The sequence below is a fragment of the Eutrigla gurnardus genome (genome assembly GCF_963514095.1).
Source record: "Eutrigla gurnardus genome assembly, chromosome: 23".
NCBI lineage: Eukaryota > Metazoa > Chordata > Actinopteri > Perciformes > Triglidae > Eutrigla > Eutrigla gurnardus.
Window position 1 is genome coordinate 13008178 of NC_139934.1, and position 16000 is coordinate 13024177.

At 42.7% G+C, this 16000-nt stretch overlaps 3 protein-coding genes across 9 annotated transcripts in view; 2 read left to right on the plus strand and 1 right to left on the minus strand.

Annotated features, from left to right (window-relative positions):
* The window catches only part of ecsit (ECSIT signaling integrator), a 380907-nt gene that overhangs the window by 85868 nt on the left and 279039 nt on the right, over positions 1 to 16000 (minus strand). The gene's annotated exons all lie outside the window — the stretch shown is intronic.
* Positions 534 to 2296, plus strand: kcnk7 (potassium channel, subfamily K, member 7; the record flags this gene model as incomplete). Its single annotated transcript, XM_084003106.1, has 3 exons — positions 534 to 870; positions 989 to 1384; positions 1704 to 2296. 3 exons carry the CDS (start codon positions 534 to 536, stop codon positions 2018 to 2020), a joined length of 1050 nt encoding a protein of 349 aa, XP_083859232.1. The 3' UTR covers positions 2021 to 2296.
* ehbp1l1a (EH domain binding protein 1-like 1a) overlaps positions 8592 to 16000 on the plus strand; it is a 38264-nt gene continuing 30855 nt past the window's right edge. For all 6 annotated transcript variants that reach the window (XR_014596607.1, XM_084003156.1, XM_084003157.1 and 3 more), the window contains exons 1-3: positions 8592 to 8862; positions 15736 to 15793; positions 15898 to 15993. Coding sequence is in view for 5 of the 6 variants with exons in the window: in XM_084003156.1 (XP_083859282.1) it covers positions 8759 to 8862; positions 15736 to 15793; positions 15898 to 15993 (258 nt within the window). In the remaining variant the exon portion in view is untranslated. The remainder of the gene's footprint in view (positions 8863 to 15735; positions 15794 to 15897; positions 15994 to 16000) is intronic.

The following is a 16000-nucleotide window of genomic DNA, read 5'->3' on the forward strand; positions in this document are numbered from 1 at the left end:
AAAGTAAATATAGAAATAGAAATGCTAATACATTGAGAATAGTAAGGAGGTCCATTTTAAAAGACTAGCGAGGTTCGGGTTCATTCTGTGTGGAGTTTGCATGTTCTCCCTGTGTGAGGACGTACAGTTACGTCCCACATCATGAAGAGCAGCTGACAGCGATGCATGTTCTATTGTGCACAAGTGTTAATCTTGCACACTTGGGTGCCTTTTTATTCACACTTTCTGTCTTTCATTAAGTATACCTGTACTGAGACGGCCACTTGAAATGCAGCCTATAACTGCTGTCAAGTTCACCCTTTATTTGAAGTGATATATAAATGGAATTAACAATCAAATTTCATTTGTTTAACCTTTTATTTTAAAAAAAATGTTGGAAGTCCAGGAGGCCTCTGACACGTTTGGCCCCTGGGTTTTGGCCCCATTAGGCCCCCAGTAATCCATCCATGGTGACCCGCTCTACCTTTCTAAATATTTAAAGCCCATCTAGCGTTGAGTGTCTGGTTTCAGTCCGGAGAGAAACAGAACCAACGATGCCCCGGCTCGTCTCCTCTCTGGGACGGTTCTGCCGGGTCAACGCGTTCACCTGCCTGCTGCTGAGCTACCTGCTCTTCATCCTGCTGGGAGGTCTGGTGTTCACGGCCGTGGAGAAGCCGGTGGAGGAGGCGCTGAGAGCCCAGGTGGAGGAGCTGCACCGCTCCTTCCTGCAGGAGAACCCCTGTGTGGAGGAGGGGAGGCTGAGCCAGCTGCTGGGGAAAACTCTCGCTGCTCACCAGAGTGACGTCGGCGTCCTGAAGGCCGACGCTGATGAGAGACGCTACGACTTCTCATCATCGCTCTACTTCGTCATCGTCACTCTGACCACCGCTGGTAAGAGGCTGCCCTTATACTGCCTGTTTGAAATCCCACCTTAAACATACATTTTTATTTTTTGATTCATGTATTTGCTAAACTCCTCCGTAGACCTCCCCCCTCTCTTCCTCCTCAGGTTCTGACTCCTACACCCCCAAATCAGACGAAGCTAAGCTCTTCTGTATCTTCTACTGCACCCTGGGGATCCCCCTCACCCTCTTCCTCCTCACCCTCCTCTCCAACCTCCTCCTCCCGCTGCTCACCCACGCTCCCCTCCACCACCTGCACACTTACTTGGGATTGACCCACGCCCGCGCAGCCTTCGTCCACGTCCTCGTCTTTTCCGTGCTTGTCCTCTTCCTCCTCTTCCTCCTTCCCGCCCTCCTGGTTTGTGAGCTGGAGCCCGACTGGAGCTTCCTGGATGCTCTTTTCTTCTGCTTCGTCATCTTGAGCACCGTCGGCCAGGGAGGAGACTCTCTGGGGAGGACCTGGGGTCCAACGGCCACGGACACACTTCAAGTCCTCACCACTTGTAAGAGCCAGATGTCCTTGTATATAATTTTTTATTATAATAGCGAGTAATGGGAGCAGCAGGCAGCTGACATAGTTTGAGACTAGCTGGTGAACATAGTGTAGCGTTTAGCAGCAAAATAAAGGATTTCAGGTGTTGGTGGAGACCAAAACAGAGCTAAAATAGACATAGACACAAATTAAATGATGTCACCTATGTGGCCAAGTGGATGAAGATGTTTTTCATTTGCATGTGATTTCTTAATTTGCAGTGTGTTGGGCTTTCAGGGCCACACTACAGAAGATTGACATTAAATTAAAATAAAATGTCCTCTCCTCAGGTTACTTGCTGGTGGGCCTGGTGGTGATCATTACCTTCAAGGATACACTCCTGCAGGTTCCCCGGGTCTGCACGGTGATGAGGCTCTTCTCTGGTCCACAGTACGCAGAGCTGGAAGGAGTCCACCTCAGTGAACTGACACTGTGGGAAGACAACAGCGAGGAGGAGCCCCAGTACTCCCAGTCCATCTGTACCATCTCCTCCACTCCTTTAGAGTTGACCGTCCCGCCCTCCCACACAGAGCCAGATCCTCAACTCCCAAAACCACCTGAGCTTCACAGCCGGACACCAAACCGTCTACAACCCATCGGCTTCTGACTTACAGCTGTTGTGTGTGATTGTTTTTGGGCTTCAGGGCAACGGAACAAGCTGAAAACACAACATTTATAATATCCTTATAAAGACCAGTTGACAAACAGCCTTTATTTGGAGTTGTGTCTCCATCCAGGATGAACGTGAGTCCACATTCACTCTCTTTTTGCTCTGCTTTGGTCTCCACCAACTCATTCACTATGTCTCTATCTGCGTCTGTCAGTCTGATGTGTCCCCTTTAAGTATGTCCCTGGTTGCAGGGACAACAACTGACCACAAGGTGTCACAACTAGCTCATGTGGGTGCAGGTCTGAGGACAGACTGAGATTATTGATATGGGCTGCATGGGTTTGATAAACACACGGGTCCATCATGAATTCTTTATTTGATCAAGTTTCTCCTCCGCTATGTTGGTATTAATGTGTTTAGATGTCAGGTCACTCTGGTGTGTTTCTAATTATTTACTTTACAACAAACTTTAAACAAATATGCCTGTCATGCAAAATGATCTTTTGCTGCCGTGCATATTTTAACATAACAAGGTCCCCTTGTTGGTCCACTGGAAGGGGCGTGGCTTTGCATATATGTGGACAGAAAATCCCAGCATCCTTAGCTTTTTCAAAAACTAATGAACTACACTGATGAAATACAGAAATTGAAGGATTGCCTGATTACCCCCCTCACTCCTCTCCACAGACCTGGTTCTGTATTTGCTACAGAGTGAATGCTCCTTTAATGAACCGCTAACTGAAGGTGTTTTAATCGAGCAGCAACAGGCTTGTTGTGTGTTCTCCTACTATGGCTGTGTTTGTACAAGGCACGGAGCTACCAGGAGTCTTGTGCCCAGCACTGCCAGCTCCCGCCCCCTGGCAACACACACACACACACACATGCACACACACACACACACACACACACACACACACACACACACACACACACACACACACACACACACACACACACACACACACACTTTTACTCATGCATGAGGTCATCAATCTTGTTCACCTCCAGGTCTCTACAAGTGTATATTTTTATGCTATAGGCTGGAGATCCATATTTAGTAGTGTGTTATTATGCATCTTGTCTAAACATTCTTTTTACATCGACTGCTTTGTTGCAGCTGTTAAAGCATTGAGATTTATAAATCAGTGCAACATTTGGGTGTTTAGTCTTTCTAATTATGAACTTTAACACTTCAACTCTTCTGGGATAAAATGTGACTTTCCAGATGTGCATATTTATCTTTAAAATTGACAAACATATTTGTACTTCCTCTCCCCGTACATATTTATGTCAGAAGAGGCGTGGCTTAGTCAAAAAGCAGGAACTGGTGGAACATCAGTTGTTTTTTTTTATTGGTGTTGTGTTTTCAGCTGAGTCACTAGTGAGTGCCCTCATTGTCATTCTGCTCAGTTAGACTAAACATTTCCAGAACCACTTAAAAATATAGGAAATCGGAAGTAAAAACAGATCAGATCCCCATGGGAGACACTGGAAGGGGGCGGGACTTCACCTCTCTATAACAACTTAAAATGCATATTTGTTGTCCCAAAATATCTTCTCCTTTCTCATCTGATTGGTTGGTTTTTCTATATGTTTTGGTGGTTCTTTACTTCCCTGTAGTGAGGAAGCAGGACATTCTGGAATATGACTTCTGACTTCAGCTGAGTCACTGTAGAAGGCCGTCATTGTCCTCCAGTCAGCGGTTTGTCGCGCTGTGCTGAGGCACAGAGAAGGCTGATGGTCATGGCAGCCTTGTGATGGCTGGTCACCGGACACATGAGCCTCCTCAGAGCCGGTCACACACCGTATCAAATACCACGACAACTGTTGTCCCCATTAGCATGCTGCCTATTGAGACGCAACCGGGTCACATGATCAACACCACGGTGCCTCAACAGGGGACCGTTTGACTCGGCTAACGGCAACAGAACAACTGTTAGCCTCATGCTACTCATATCACTGCTCACTTTAAAGCTGCACTAAACGGGCTCATGTAATGTGAAATGAATCGCTTGTAGTTTATTGTAAAAAAACAACAACTTTTAGCTGTATTTGAACTGCAAAGTGAATTTTACTGCCATGAAAAGCACTCTATAAATAAAATATATTATTATTATTATCATAATCTTTTGCTAAACCTAACCAAGTAGTTTTGCTTTAATTCACAACGCATTTAAAATAGCCAACGTTTCACGATATACTGGTGGATGTAGTTTGCCCATTTTGCCCCATCCGAAGTATTATAACGGTAGTGATGACATCATCAACACCCTACCAAACCATCGCAAACACCTAGCAACCATCTGGTACCACTTTAGCAATCATCCCAATTAGTCTTGCAACAAGGAAAACACTTTCGACCACACGTTGTGTCCTTTAATGACATATGATGCCGTAGTACATCATGGCGTGTAGAGTCTGCTCAAAGGTCGTACATGTGATATACCGTAGACTGTTGCATCACGCCTGCAGGGGCAGCACAATGTGACCTTATTAATATTGTGGCGCATGCTCTCGCCGCCTGTCGCCCTCTCTGTGCTCCTGACAGACAGCTCACAGGTGGTTTGGCTTAGCCAGGCTATATTTACAAAGGTCATAGATGGAACTGTGAGGCATGATATCGGCAGGGATCTGATTACTCCACCGTTGGCAGATAGATCCCAAGTACATGGTCATCCTTACCTAGAAAGACAGATTTTTGAGCTTGAGTATTATTCTCTAAGATGTTTGAGTATGCGTTGTTAAAAAAAAACAAACAAAGAAAACAGAGCATGCAGAGTAAAATATAAATAAATATACCATGCAAGTTTGAGTTCTATAGACATAGAATCTATAATGGGTGATTATGAGTGGCCAGTCCATATTAGCATTGTATACTGGTCAAAGTATGCACTCAATTACATCGCAATGTCCTGGAAAACCTCCAAAACAGGATGCACACCAACTGGTGGCTGGCCTGCAAATAGGAAGTGGATTGTTTAGGAATGACTTCACCTCATAGTTGCCACCGTGGCCCCCTCCCCTTTCCCATAAATCCCCAAACTGATAAAAAAAAAACGACCAAGCTAAAAACAAAGCTGCTCTGTTATGTTATGTCTATTATCCGCTGGGTTCCTATATGCAGGGACATCCCCTGTTTTATGAGCGACATCCATTCATTGCCAAATCAAGAGCTGTCACTGAACCACAGGAGAGGAAATGCAATTCCCAGAATAGTTTCAGATAAACACAACCCCGCCATGGTGGAGCGTTGGCAAAACACCAACTTTAAAAAACTGCTATTCCCACATGTGGAGACCCCCCTCCGCTCTTCCTTCTTACTTTATTTTTACTCGCCCAAATGCAGCTGCTTCCCAGCGAGCCTGCAGGGTAAGCTGCTGGGAGACGAGGAGGGATGGAGGTGCACTGACAGGGAGGTTCAGTCTCAGAACGGAAACGCCAGGGACGGGTCCGGCAGCTGGATGAATCACTTAGCAACAGAGTGAGACTGGGACAGCGTGTGCTGGGATCAGATCATGTGGCACGTATGTCTTTTTATAAGCAGTACATCTGTTGAATCTTTGTCCTGCTGTGGGATCAATACTCTGATACAACATAGTCATTGGCTTGTTTCTTCCTTTTGTCATGTGTGTTTTTTTCGTGCACTTATACTGAAGAAAGCCCAAATTAAAAAAAAACATTGCCATAGGAATAAAACATATAGTTGAACATAACCTGGGAGTTGTCTAATACCATTTTTTCTGGAGATATTTTAATGTTATGCCGATGACACCCACTTGTATGTCAGTTAACTTACAACCTGGCAAAAATAAGTGTTCTTTTTGATGCAAACCTCAACTTCAATTGAACAGAATATTTGTTCAGAAATATTTCCAAAATCTAAACAAACCACAAACAAACAAAAAGAAATCCCTTCTCCAACTAAATTCAGAGAAATTATTTCTTCAGTCTTTTTCAGAGTGGACAAATTCACTTAATAATATTTTGATGTTGTTCAATGCCCTCCATGATTTGGCTTTGTTATGTATTTCTGATATCTTAACCAAACCAAAATATTCCTGAGATCATACTTTTACTGGTTACGACTGGAACTAACTCCCCTCAGTATCAGATCAACTGACTCAGTGCCACATTTGAAAAAACGTTTTGTGGTATAGTATTTTAATGCGCTACGTAGGCCACTTTCCAAATTTGGTTTTGAAAGGCGCCATAGAAATAAAGTTAATTTCCTCCCTGATTTGATCCCTTCACATTCTTTGAAGAAACACTTTGCAGCTCATCTCTTCTAGCGGTAAGTGAAATTATTTCTATGTGGAGTGTGTGTAGTCATAAATCATCCATGCATTGTTTGCAGAGTCAAGACAAGGCATGTCAAGTGGTTTAACATTCATACAGTGCAACTGAATGCTGTGGAAATGAATGATCATTGTGCTGTGTGATAATATCAGTATGTGCAGTGAGAAAAGCAGGGGACCCAGACAACTTCCTTATGGAACTCCAAAACAAAAGCTATATGTCTGTGATGTATGATTACTAAGACCAATGTAAACATTCATTCATTCATACGTACTGAATGTTTGGAACCAGATAAGAACACATTCAGAGACTGACCCAGTTCTCAAGTTCTCAGACCCCCAAAAGTACTGCATCAGGGCTAATGCTTACTTCAAACTAGAAAATGATCTACTCATTTGCAAGCAGAAAATAAAATGATCATGTGACCTGTGAAAACTGGACTCATCACATGCATATGATTCAAGAAAGAATTCACTTCGATTTTGTTCTTTTTGTAATTCTGGGAATTACATAAATATACAGTAACTTATTACACTGCATTACACCAGAAATAACAGAAACCGGTCCGATTGCAAAAGTGACACGATTCCTCCACTCATGTAGGCTAGAGGGGTAATTCATATTTTTTCTATTAACAAATATACATCAAATGTGAGTGTGTAAATCAAATCAGACATTTTACAGGCAGAAGCCTTATACCAAGAAGTAAACATCATGTACATCCAAGGAAGTCCTTTCCATTCGGGAAACATGATAAGGACGCTGTATGAAACCAGAATATCAATGTTTGATATGAGATCATTCAGGGTGTGAACACGGTGTTTATCTGTGTGTGTGTCGCAGGCTACATTATATTCCCAGCTGCTAGGCGCCGCATTATAAATAGACTCGGGGCTAAACTGGAAAAGTCCCTCCAGCTGAGGGGACTCATGACATGGGGAAACTTTCCCTGACATGCTCACAGGTAATTTCTATTTTGTAGTCAGGCCTCGATAACAGCCCTGAACACGTCTTCATGGGAACTCACTAATCACTGTTTGGCTCATCTCAGGACTGTTTGCGCAGGCCTGCACCTGTTACATATTGCACCCTTTGTATCATCTGAAGAAGGCTGAATTAGGCCGGGAGACATTGTTTGCATCTATTATTCATCAGCTAAGTAACCTAATTGAAAATGATCTCCAGTGGCTGTTATTTCTATTGCAGAATTACTGCATTATTCCTATGCGTAGGTGTCGTCAGTTAAAGCATCACATAACAACATCCCATTATTACTGTGTTTAGATGATCCTGCAGATTATGAAGTCATTGTGTGACTTGTAAAGTATATCCTGATCCTGGCGTCAAGTCAGCCACAATAAACTGCGAAACAGGAAGTATTGGCCATTAAGTAAAACGTTTTTAAAAATTAAGTTTTCCAGTTTTATATTTTATACATTATTATTATTATTATTATTATTATTATTATTATTATTATTATTATTGTTATTATTATTAATTTAGAAATGAAAAAGTAATTATTTTTTAATACAAACATAATGAATAGCATTTCATAATTAAATGTATTAATAATTACAATAATCTAAGATGGGAAGATCTATGTGTAAATAATCTTAGTTGAGGTCTGGTATTTAACATCTCATCACTGAACATGGACAGTTGTCACTTTGGAAGAAGAAATACAGATTTGTTTAATGTGCCATCTCAATGATGATGATGATGTGCTTTCTATTGTCGCTTTTACTGGGAACCAGGGGCCCTTGAGTTTCACATAAATGTGTTTTTGAAAAGTATGTATAATGTTGAAACCAGTGTTATTTTCCTTTTGGTTTTGTTTCTGTATTGACAAATTATGTTCCGTTTAAAAAAAAAGTATGATAAATATCAGTGTCTTACCATGTGGGATGGGCCAAATGTTACGTAATGATAAACTACATTAGTATTAACATTCTTCAATTGATAACTTTCTGTATCTTATAAGCGACTTCCAGTATTGCCAGATTCAACATTTCAAATTAAACTTAGATGCCAACTTAATGATGAATGAATAAACACTTGTATTACCCCGGTTTTCATTCAGGCAGTGTAGCGAAACATTTTGAGCACCATTTACACCGTTATATCGGTAAATAAAACATGAAGCCCGACTTTTCTACACACCTTAGACAACCTACGTTTAACCACGTTTTATTTTGAAAGTTCTAATCTCTCGTTTCCGGCTCCACCGTGTGTAGCTTGATGCTAGCTAGCTAGGCGTGTGTTTGTTTTGTCGCCCGGCGAGGAGGGAGTCACACGCCGCCGCGGTGGAGCTGTCAGTGAAGCAGGTGGACTTTCTCAGTCTGAGGTCCCAGCGGAGGGACGAGGTGGCGGGGATACGGGTTCCCTTCGTCCGGACATCGGTTCTTCGCGTCTCGGAGAGATTTATTTGAGGAGTTGACGATGACTTCGGTGTGGAAGCGGCTCCAGCGCGCTGGAAAGAAAGCGTCCAAGTTCCAGTTCGCTGCGTCCTTCCAAGAACTGACGGTAGAGTGTACGAAGAAATGGTAAGTAACTGTTATTACACCTGTAAATACGGGGGGGAAATGGGCTGCGTTTTTGTGTGTGTGCGTGATAAATACACCTTAACGTGTTGCCTCCAAGTGTTAAGCGACTGACAGCTTTGGGAACAGAAAGTGATGCCAAACTCCATTCAGAAATGTTAACATTCTTCTTTTCGGCAAAGTCATGTACGCCACAGAGCAAAATGGCATTAGAGGGATCAGACGCACCCCGTTCTTCAGTTTAAGACACTATACGCCAAGCAGCATTTGTGTCACTATCAGATAACCTATTATTGATTCACTTGTTACTCCATCATTATTACTGTGCGCCACTATTTACACACAAGGACGGAAGTAAACAACCCTAACTGCGTCTAAAAGATGAGGCTTTTAATATGAAACTTCTTTCTTGGTTCTCGTTTCAAGTTGTGATGAAAACGCGCCTTGCTTGGTGTTTTAATATAAATGAATAGTGATGATTGAAGGGTGGGTGATATGTTTGTGTTGAAGTGTAAAATATGGTGATGCTCCTTCATTACTTCCGCGTCTGTATTCTGCCAATGTGGTTGTTATGTGGTGGCATCGTTTTAACTCGGGCGGCCCAGAGGCGTGCTAAATAAATGACCCGGTTGGAGGAAATAGTGATCATTCCTGGAAGGTGTGCAGGCGAAGAAGGGATAATCATCCACACCATCAGAGGACTCACCGGGCTGGAGACCCCCATCGTCACCAGGGCCAGATTAACTTGTTAGTGGGCCCATTTATTGGTGGGCTCATAATGCTGCCCAGTGCTGCTGTGCTGTTATATCTCAACCCAGGTGTCTGTTTAGTGGTGCAAAAATAAAAATATAAAATTATTTTGAATCAATACATTTAAAAAATTTTAATTAATAAATTCAGCCACTGATTTGTGGATTACAGTTTTGAAGACTTTTTTTTGCCACCATAAATGACACGAGAGGTTGGAGCTAAGTATCCGACGGAATGCTGAATGACATTTTTAGAGCCAAATGTGAGAATTAACATTCATAAATGGAAAACACACTGATCCAACAACACCGTGGTAGCTTCCTGTCAATCAAAAGACAGTGTCCCCGGCTTTATGGTCTGTTTGAATTTAAATGTACCATTATTTACTAAATAAACATCATTTTGTATTGAAGAAGACTTGAAACTACAGATTGAGAACATAAAATGTTTACAATGTTTAATGTGATAATAAATCAAGCTAGAAGTAGGGTCATAGGATTAGAGGAGTTGCCCCCTGATGGCCATTAGAATTAATGCAGGTTAAAGGGACTACAGTGTTGATAAAGTCAATACACAGAGAGGATGAGGAGTTCCTCCATTTATCATGGTTCTGTGTCCATTCCTTCAAGCAAACAGCTGCAGGTTGTTTCAGGGGTGGAGATGGAGATGGGCCGCCAAAGTAGCGGAACAAGTGGTGCATTTGTTTAAATCAACAAGAGGAAGACGGTGTCTTTAAGTACGAGACTTGTTTTTGATTATCACTTTGATGTTCATTACTTAGCCCTGGTCTAAAGAACGTCTCCTCCTCTTGATAGATACAATGAGGGGTCATGGTGACGTCACGGAGTCAAAGAAGAACAATCATACGTTGTTAGTGTTTGAGCTGTAACTCTGACTGCTTCAGTCTTCTTGGCACTGAAGGAGCTGCTGTAATTCCATTAACATTACTCACGGTGCAGTCAGCATGTGCAATCCTCCAGCCCTGGCTTGTATAGTGGCCCACCTTCCTGTCACTCTGTTCTGTATTATCACACACACACACACACACACACACACCAGTATGAACATGCTTCTGTCCACGGTGGATCCCGTCATAGAGGGCGTTTATCCACACAGAGGATTGATACACTTGTTCTGTGCTCCACTTATGTTCTCCCCTTATAAGGCACACAGCAATACATTCTATTACAAAATGAAAGATGATGTGAAAGTGTGGGTTTATTAAACAGGGTGGGGATCTTTGAGATAACAGTCCCGAGGTGACTTTGTGTGGTTTGTTAAGTTGCTTTCAAGGACAGATGGTAGCAAAGACAAAGATTGTGATACTCATGGTGAGTCACATTATGACTAATGAATTCAAGGTTGTGAAATAGATAAAAAAACAATATACAAACATAATTACAATTATTAGTATATTAACTTATTTCTTTGATTTGAATTATTCTTAGATACAGAGTTTTTGTCTTTTTAAGTCAAAATCACGAAAGTAACTTCAAATATAACTTCTCTTAATTTGTACCCCAAACTCTAAATCCATACTTTCTAGGTCGACCAATAAATTGTCATATCAGCATATTAGTTTGTTGCAGATATATTGGTGGATACCATGTTTATTTTTCTTCTGTAAAATGTCCTGCCCAGTACATTTCTTAGTTTTCTTTAGTTTTAACTAACTGTCTCATATTTATGACTTATCATGAGTATTGTGTCAGCCCTTACCTTTTATCAGGTTTTTTTCTTGTCTTGGCAGAAATGTGTTTCCGTGATTTTGCAATGCTTGGCTTTAATAGAAATGATACCATCATGGTGTCCCAGGGCTTCATGACAAGTCCAGACTTGGAAGACCAGCTGGTTGTATGTGACTGTTTGATAAATGTTTCCATTACACTCTCAGCTTTACGGTGTGAGTACATCCTGACTCTCTTTACCAACAGAAAGCTGAGCGGCTGCTGTTAAGGCTGCGTCTGTATGTTCACACCTTATATAACACCACGTCACGCTCTGAAAGCCTACAGGACGCAGCTGTGAACCTAGACATCATGCGTGTCATTTCATTTTGTCTTGTTCATACCAAAACCAGCGTTTCTGCGGGTCACTTGTTTTCTATTCGCGTCACTGGCACTAGAGGCGGGGCTTACCTCCATGTAGACACCAACATAGATACGCCAGACACCAAACGGCGTCCTGTCTGAGCTCACATCTCAGCGTGTGTGTGACTGGATGGTTGCTTCTCATCAATCTGATGACAATAATAATGATGTTAAGGTGTCTTTAGACTCACCTCGTCTTGTGAAATATTCTCATTTGTTCTCACGATATCGGATATCCATGTCATTTTCACGTCTGTATGTTTACAGTTGGAGTCAGGATGTCATTAGCCTAGCTTAGCATAACAACTGGAAGCAGGTGGAAACAGCTAGCCTGGTTTCCTGGTGGCTTGATGTCACAGTGAGGGTGCCAGTAGCTTCTAAAGATGTTTTAGTGGTTTTAGGAGGTTGTGTGCCGTAGCTGTCGGCCACAGTGACTTCCTGAAGCCTCGTCGTCACAGTGAGAGGGCCAGCTGTGTACCACGTAGAGACCACAACCTGTGCTCGCTAACCGTATCTGGCAACCAGCACTATAACCACGACCACAGTGTCCCTACTGTTCCACACTCCCAATGCAATTAGCCACTAATATTACTTCAACACTTAGCTGTAAAGTTGACCTTGAATTATGAAGTTAACGTTGTTAACAGCTTCACACCACAAACCAGATGGATGCAGATCCAGTTGATCTGCAGCTTGTTATGGGGATATGGTTGGAGAACAGGAGCGTGTACCGCTCCTTTCTTACTTACCTTTCACAATAAAATCCCTAGACATTATGTGCAGCATCACTGCTTACCATGGGGAACTTAAATTACAAGAAATTAGCTCAGAATTGGTATTTATTCCCCAAAAAATGTCTATTTATTATGAATGATCCTCTAGCCTCCGTTAATCTGGGTCGTTTTGTTTCATGTTTCATTTGTATTATATATAGAACTCCCTGGATATGTAGGGAGGAGTGAATGAGTGATTTCGGACACAACCCTGTCTGTAAGTGTCCTAAAGTGACTCATCATGCTAAATCATTAAAAACGTGTGGATGTGTAGGGGCTTTCAAGATTAGCAATAAATGAAGTCACAGAACGTGCATGACAAGAATGTGTAAAATGTGGATCAACTCGATGGGCCGTCTCCCTGAACTGACTGGCAGAAGCCACCTACAATGAAGTAAGAGTGTTTATACAGCCTGGGAAAGCTATTTAAAAAGAGTATGATCAACAGCTTCCCTCACACCAACCAGCATTCCCTCATATGGTGAAGCTCGGACGCCGTCGTACTTCAAAGCGACGGCAACAAACACTTAATGTGTGTTCTGTCCGTATGCTGCCTTGAGAAGCTTTACTTTGCAAATCACTGTAATCCAGACTACCGGAGGCCAAAAACACTATTGTCCATTTGTAGGTCAGCCTGTTGCAACAGCAACGTGCCTGTGATAAATAGTGCAGCAGGTGGAGGATCGCTATTAAGCCTCTGTGAAGTTCAGCACGGCGGACGTCTATTTCTGTTCTCTCTCTTCCACAACCTTTCTCACCAATCCTCACTTCAGTCATGGGAGTCAAGCAACACGAGGAGGAGGTGCAGCCTTTCAACGCCAACACTGGCGTTATGGATTCATGGATTCTTTTAGGATTGAAGCTGCCACTAGTTGATCACGTGGTCATGGCGTACTTTGTTCTCACCACTCAGTGGTTTTGTTTCTTATTTCGGTTTATTGCAATCTCTCATTTTCTATCCGTTATGATGAAATCGCCTACCGGGTCAAGAAACATGAAGTCAGACAATCGGATGATTTGGAAACAAACCAGCAGTTATATAGAGCAGAGTGTTTGCAGGTCAAACAGAAAGTGAAAACACTTGAAATGATACAATCCGTCATTGCTCAGCAGCTTAATGTTGAAGCAGGAAGTCAGCGTGTAAACTGTGACGGATGTTTACAACGGACTGTTTGGGTAAAAGGTGGAGGACGATAGAAAGTTAGCATGATGTTCCTCACAGTCACACTTTGACGGCTGTCATAAGTCAAGTTTCCATCCAAATGTGGTGTAAATTTTCACTGACTTTACAGAAAATCAGCAAAAAATATGCAAATGAATCCCACTTCCTCTGTTATTTTTCTTTCTTCACTTTATCGTAATAGTCCCTCAAGGAAACATCGAAGAGTCTGGGCCGTTGTTGCCATAGTAACATATCTTTCCTCTATTTACACCACCTCACAGCAACAACATTGTTCCTCTTTCGCTTCGCCGTTGTTTACAGTTGTTCACAGTTGTTTACTGCGCCCCTATTGGTCAAAATGACGGCCGTCACGGAACACGTCCTGGAAGGAAAAACAAAAACAAAAACATGCTAGACTTTCTGTCGGGACATCATGAGGCGTCCAAGACACGGCATCAGCTGTTGTTTGCTGTGACGCGCTACACGGTATAAAACAACCAATTATTGCCCGTGACACTCAGGATTCACAGATCTGAACAGCAGTCAAGCTACAATCAATATTATGTAGAAAACCAGATATTAGTCGGTAGAAAATCATGTGGAAAACCATTTGGTTTGTAGTCTTGAAAGGACACGTCCGATGTAGGACACGAAGGCTGCGTCCTACGAAGGATGCGGCTGCGGAATTGGGACACAACTCATGTTAGAGGCTGTGTTTGCCAACCATAGTAGTCATGGGAGGTACCTGGGCCCTTAGGCCAGTGGTTCTCCACCTGGGGGTCCCGACCTCTATGGGGGGTGGCGAGGTCATTTCTGGGCTTTGCCAGATGGTTGTAGAGAAAAAAATCAATCATCGCCTGTATTTATTTTATTTACTTACCTTTATTTATATTTATTAATCAGAGCATTCCCAATAATCTCTCAAATCTGTCCCCGTCTCCCTGCCTTCAGTAAATAGCTTTAACAGGAGGAAAATGGAATAAGGGTTGAAAATTTGACAGTGAAAAGCAAGCAGGGTGAGAAGTTTAATCAACGATGTTGCTTGAAGTGAATCCTTTGCGTGGACTCCCTCCTTACATTCCTTGTGACACACATGCTCGCTTATTTCCCTGCGTCAGATACATGACATCACATCCTTTTTCAGGGCCAAGTGCGCTGAAAAAAAATCGTTGAACAGGAACGTAATGTGGCCTCAAGCCATATTGTGTTCGCAGCCATGGCTTCATCCACATCTTGGTTGTTTTTGCTCTAAAGTCTCACAGTGGAGTCAGATGGGAGTCCTCCCACCCATCATATAGCATGACTGTTCACAGGCTCACGTCCAATCACAGCAGTCTATCCTCAGGGGACTTCCGCTCTGTCACGGAGTCCTTGCTCACACAGTCACAAGGTTTCCCTCCACCTCAGATGGGCCAGTGTGCACACGGCAGTCTACGTTGTTATTAGATTACATGAAATCAGATGACGGTTTATCCAAACAACTGTTACATGGATCGCCATAAAATGATGTGTAATTACTTCTTGTATGTTTATGTTGTCATTAATGGCGTGCCGAGTTAGCATCCAGCCAAAAGCAACGCGGCCCCTGTGTGCAGCCAGACAGAGCCACTAATGTGTTCAGATGCATCTGAAATGACTTCCTGTTTGCTCCCCAGTACGTGATATTTAATCAGATGCTCCTGGATGTCCACAGGATTACACACAAACAGTGGCCGCCTCTATTCTCCAGAGCAGCCGACAGATTCGTATAAAAACTGCCCAGAAAACAGAATCATCTAAATGTCCTCTTCTCATTAGCATTTTAATTAATTTGAGCCTTCTGCTGCGTTTCTTTTTATTCCTATTTTGTACACATTCTGTGTAGTGTTTTCTTCTCTACTTATTGTTGTTTGCTTTGTATTTATCTGCATCGTATGCATGCTTGTTCAGCACTTTGGTCAACTGTGGTTGTTTAGCCGTCAAACTGAAAATAGACCATAAACATCCTTTCAGAAACTAAGCATATCTAAGTTGGTGTGTGTATGTTACATGCTGGTGTGGATAGATAGTGATGGAGGAAACGCTGTGCCAATAACGTGTTATCTGTGCTCCGCTGCTGCAGGCAACCAGACAAACTGAGAGTGGTGTGGATCAGGAGAAACCGGCGTCACAGCACAAAGGTAATAACGCAGAGAGGAGACGTGAGATGAGATTCGCCGGGAATCACTCAGATGTAGTCCTGTATTTAAAGTGTGCTCATCCCCTGTTTGTGTTTTTGTTACAGCTCCACAGCTGGCAGCCGGGGATCAAAAACCCCTACCGAGGCATGGTGCTCTGGCAGCTTCCTGAGAGTTTAGACATCACCGTCACGCTCTTCAAGGTACGAG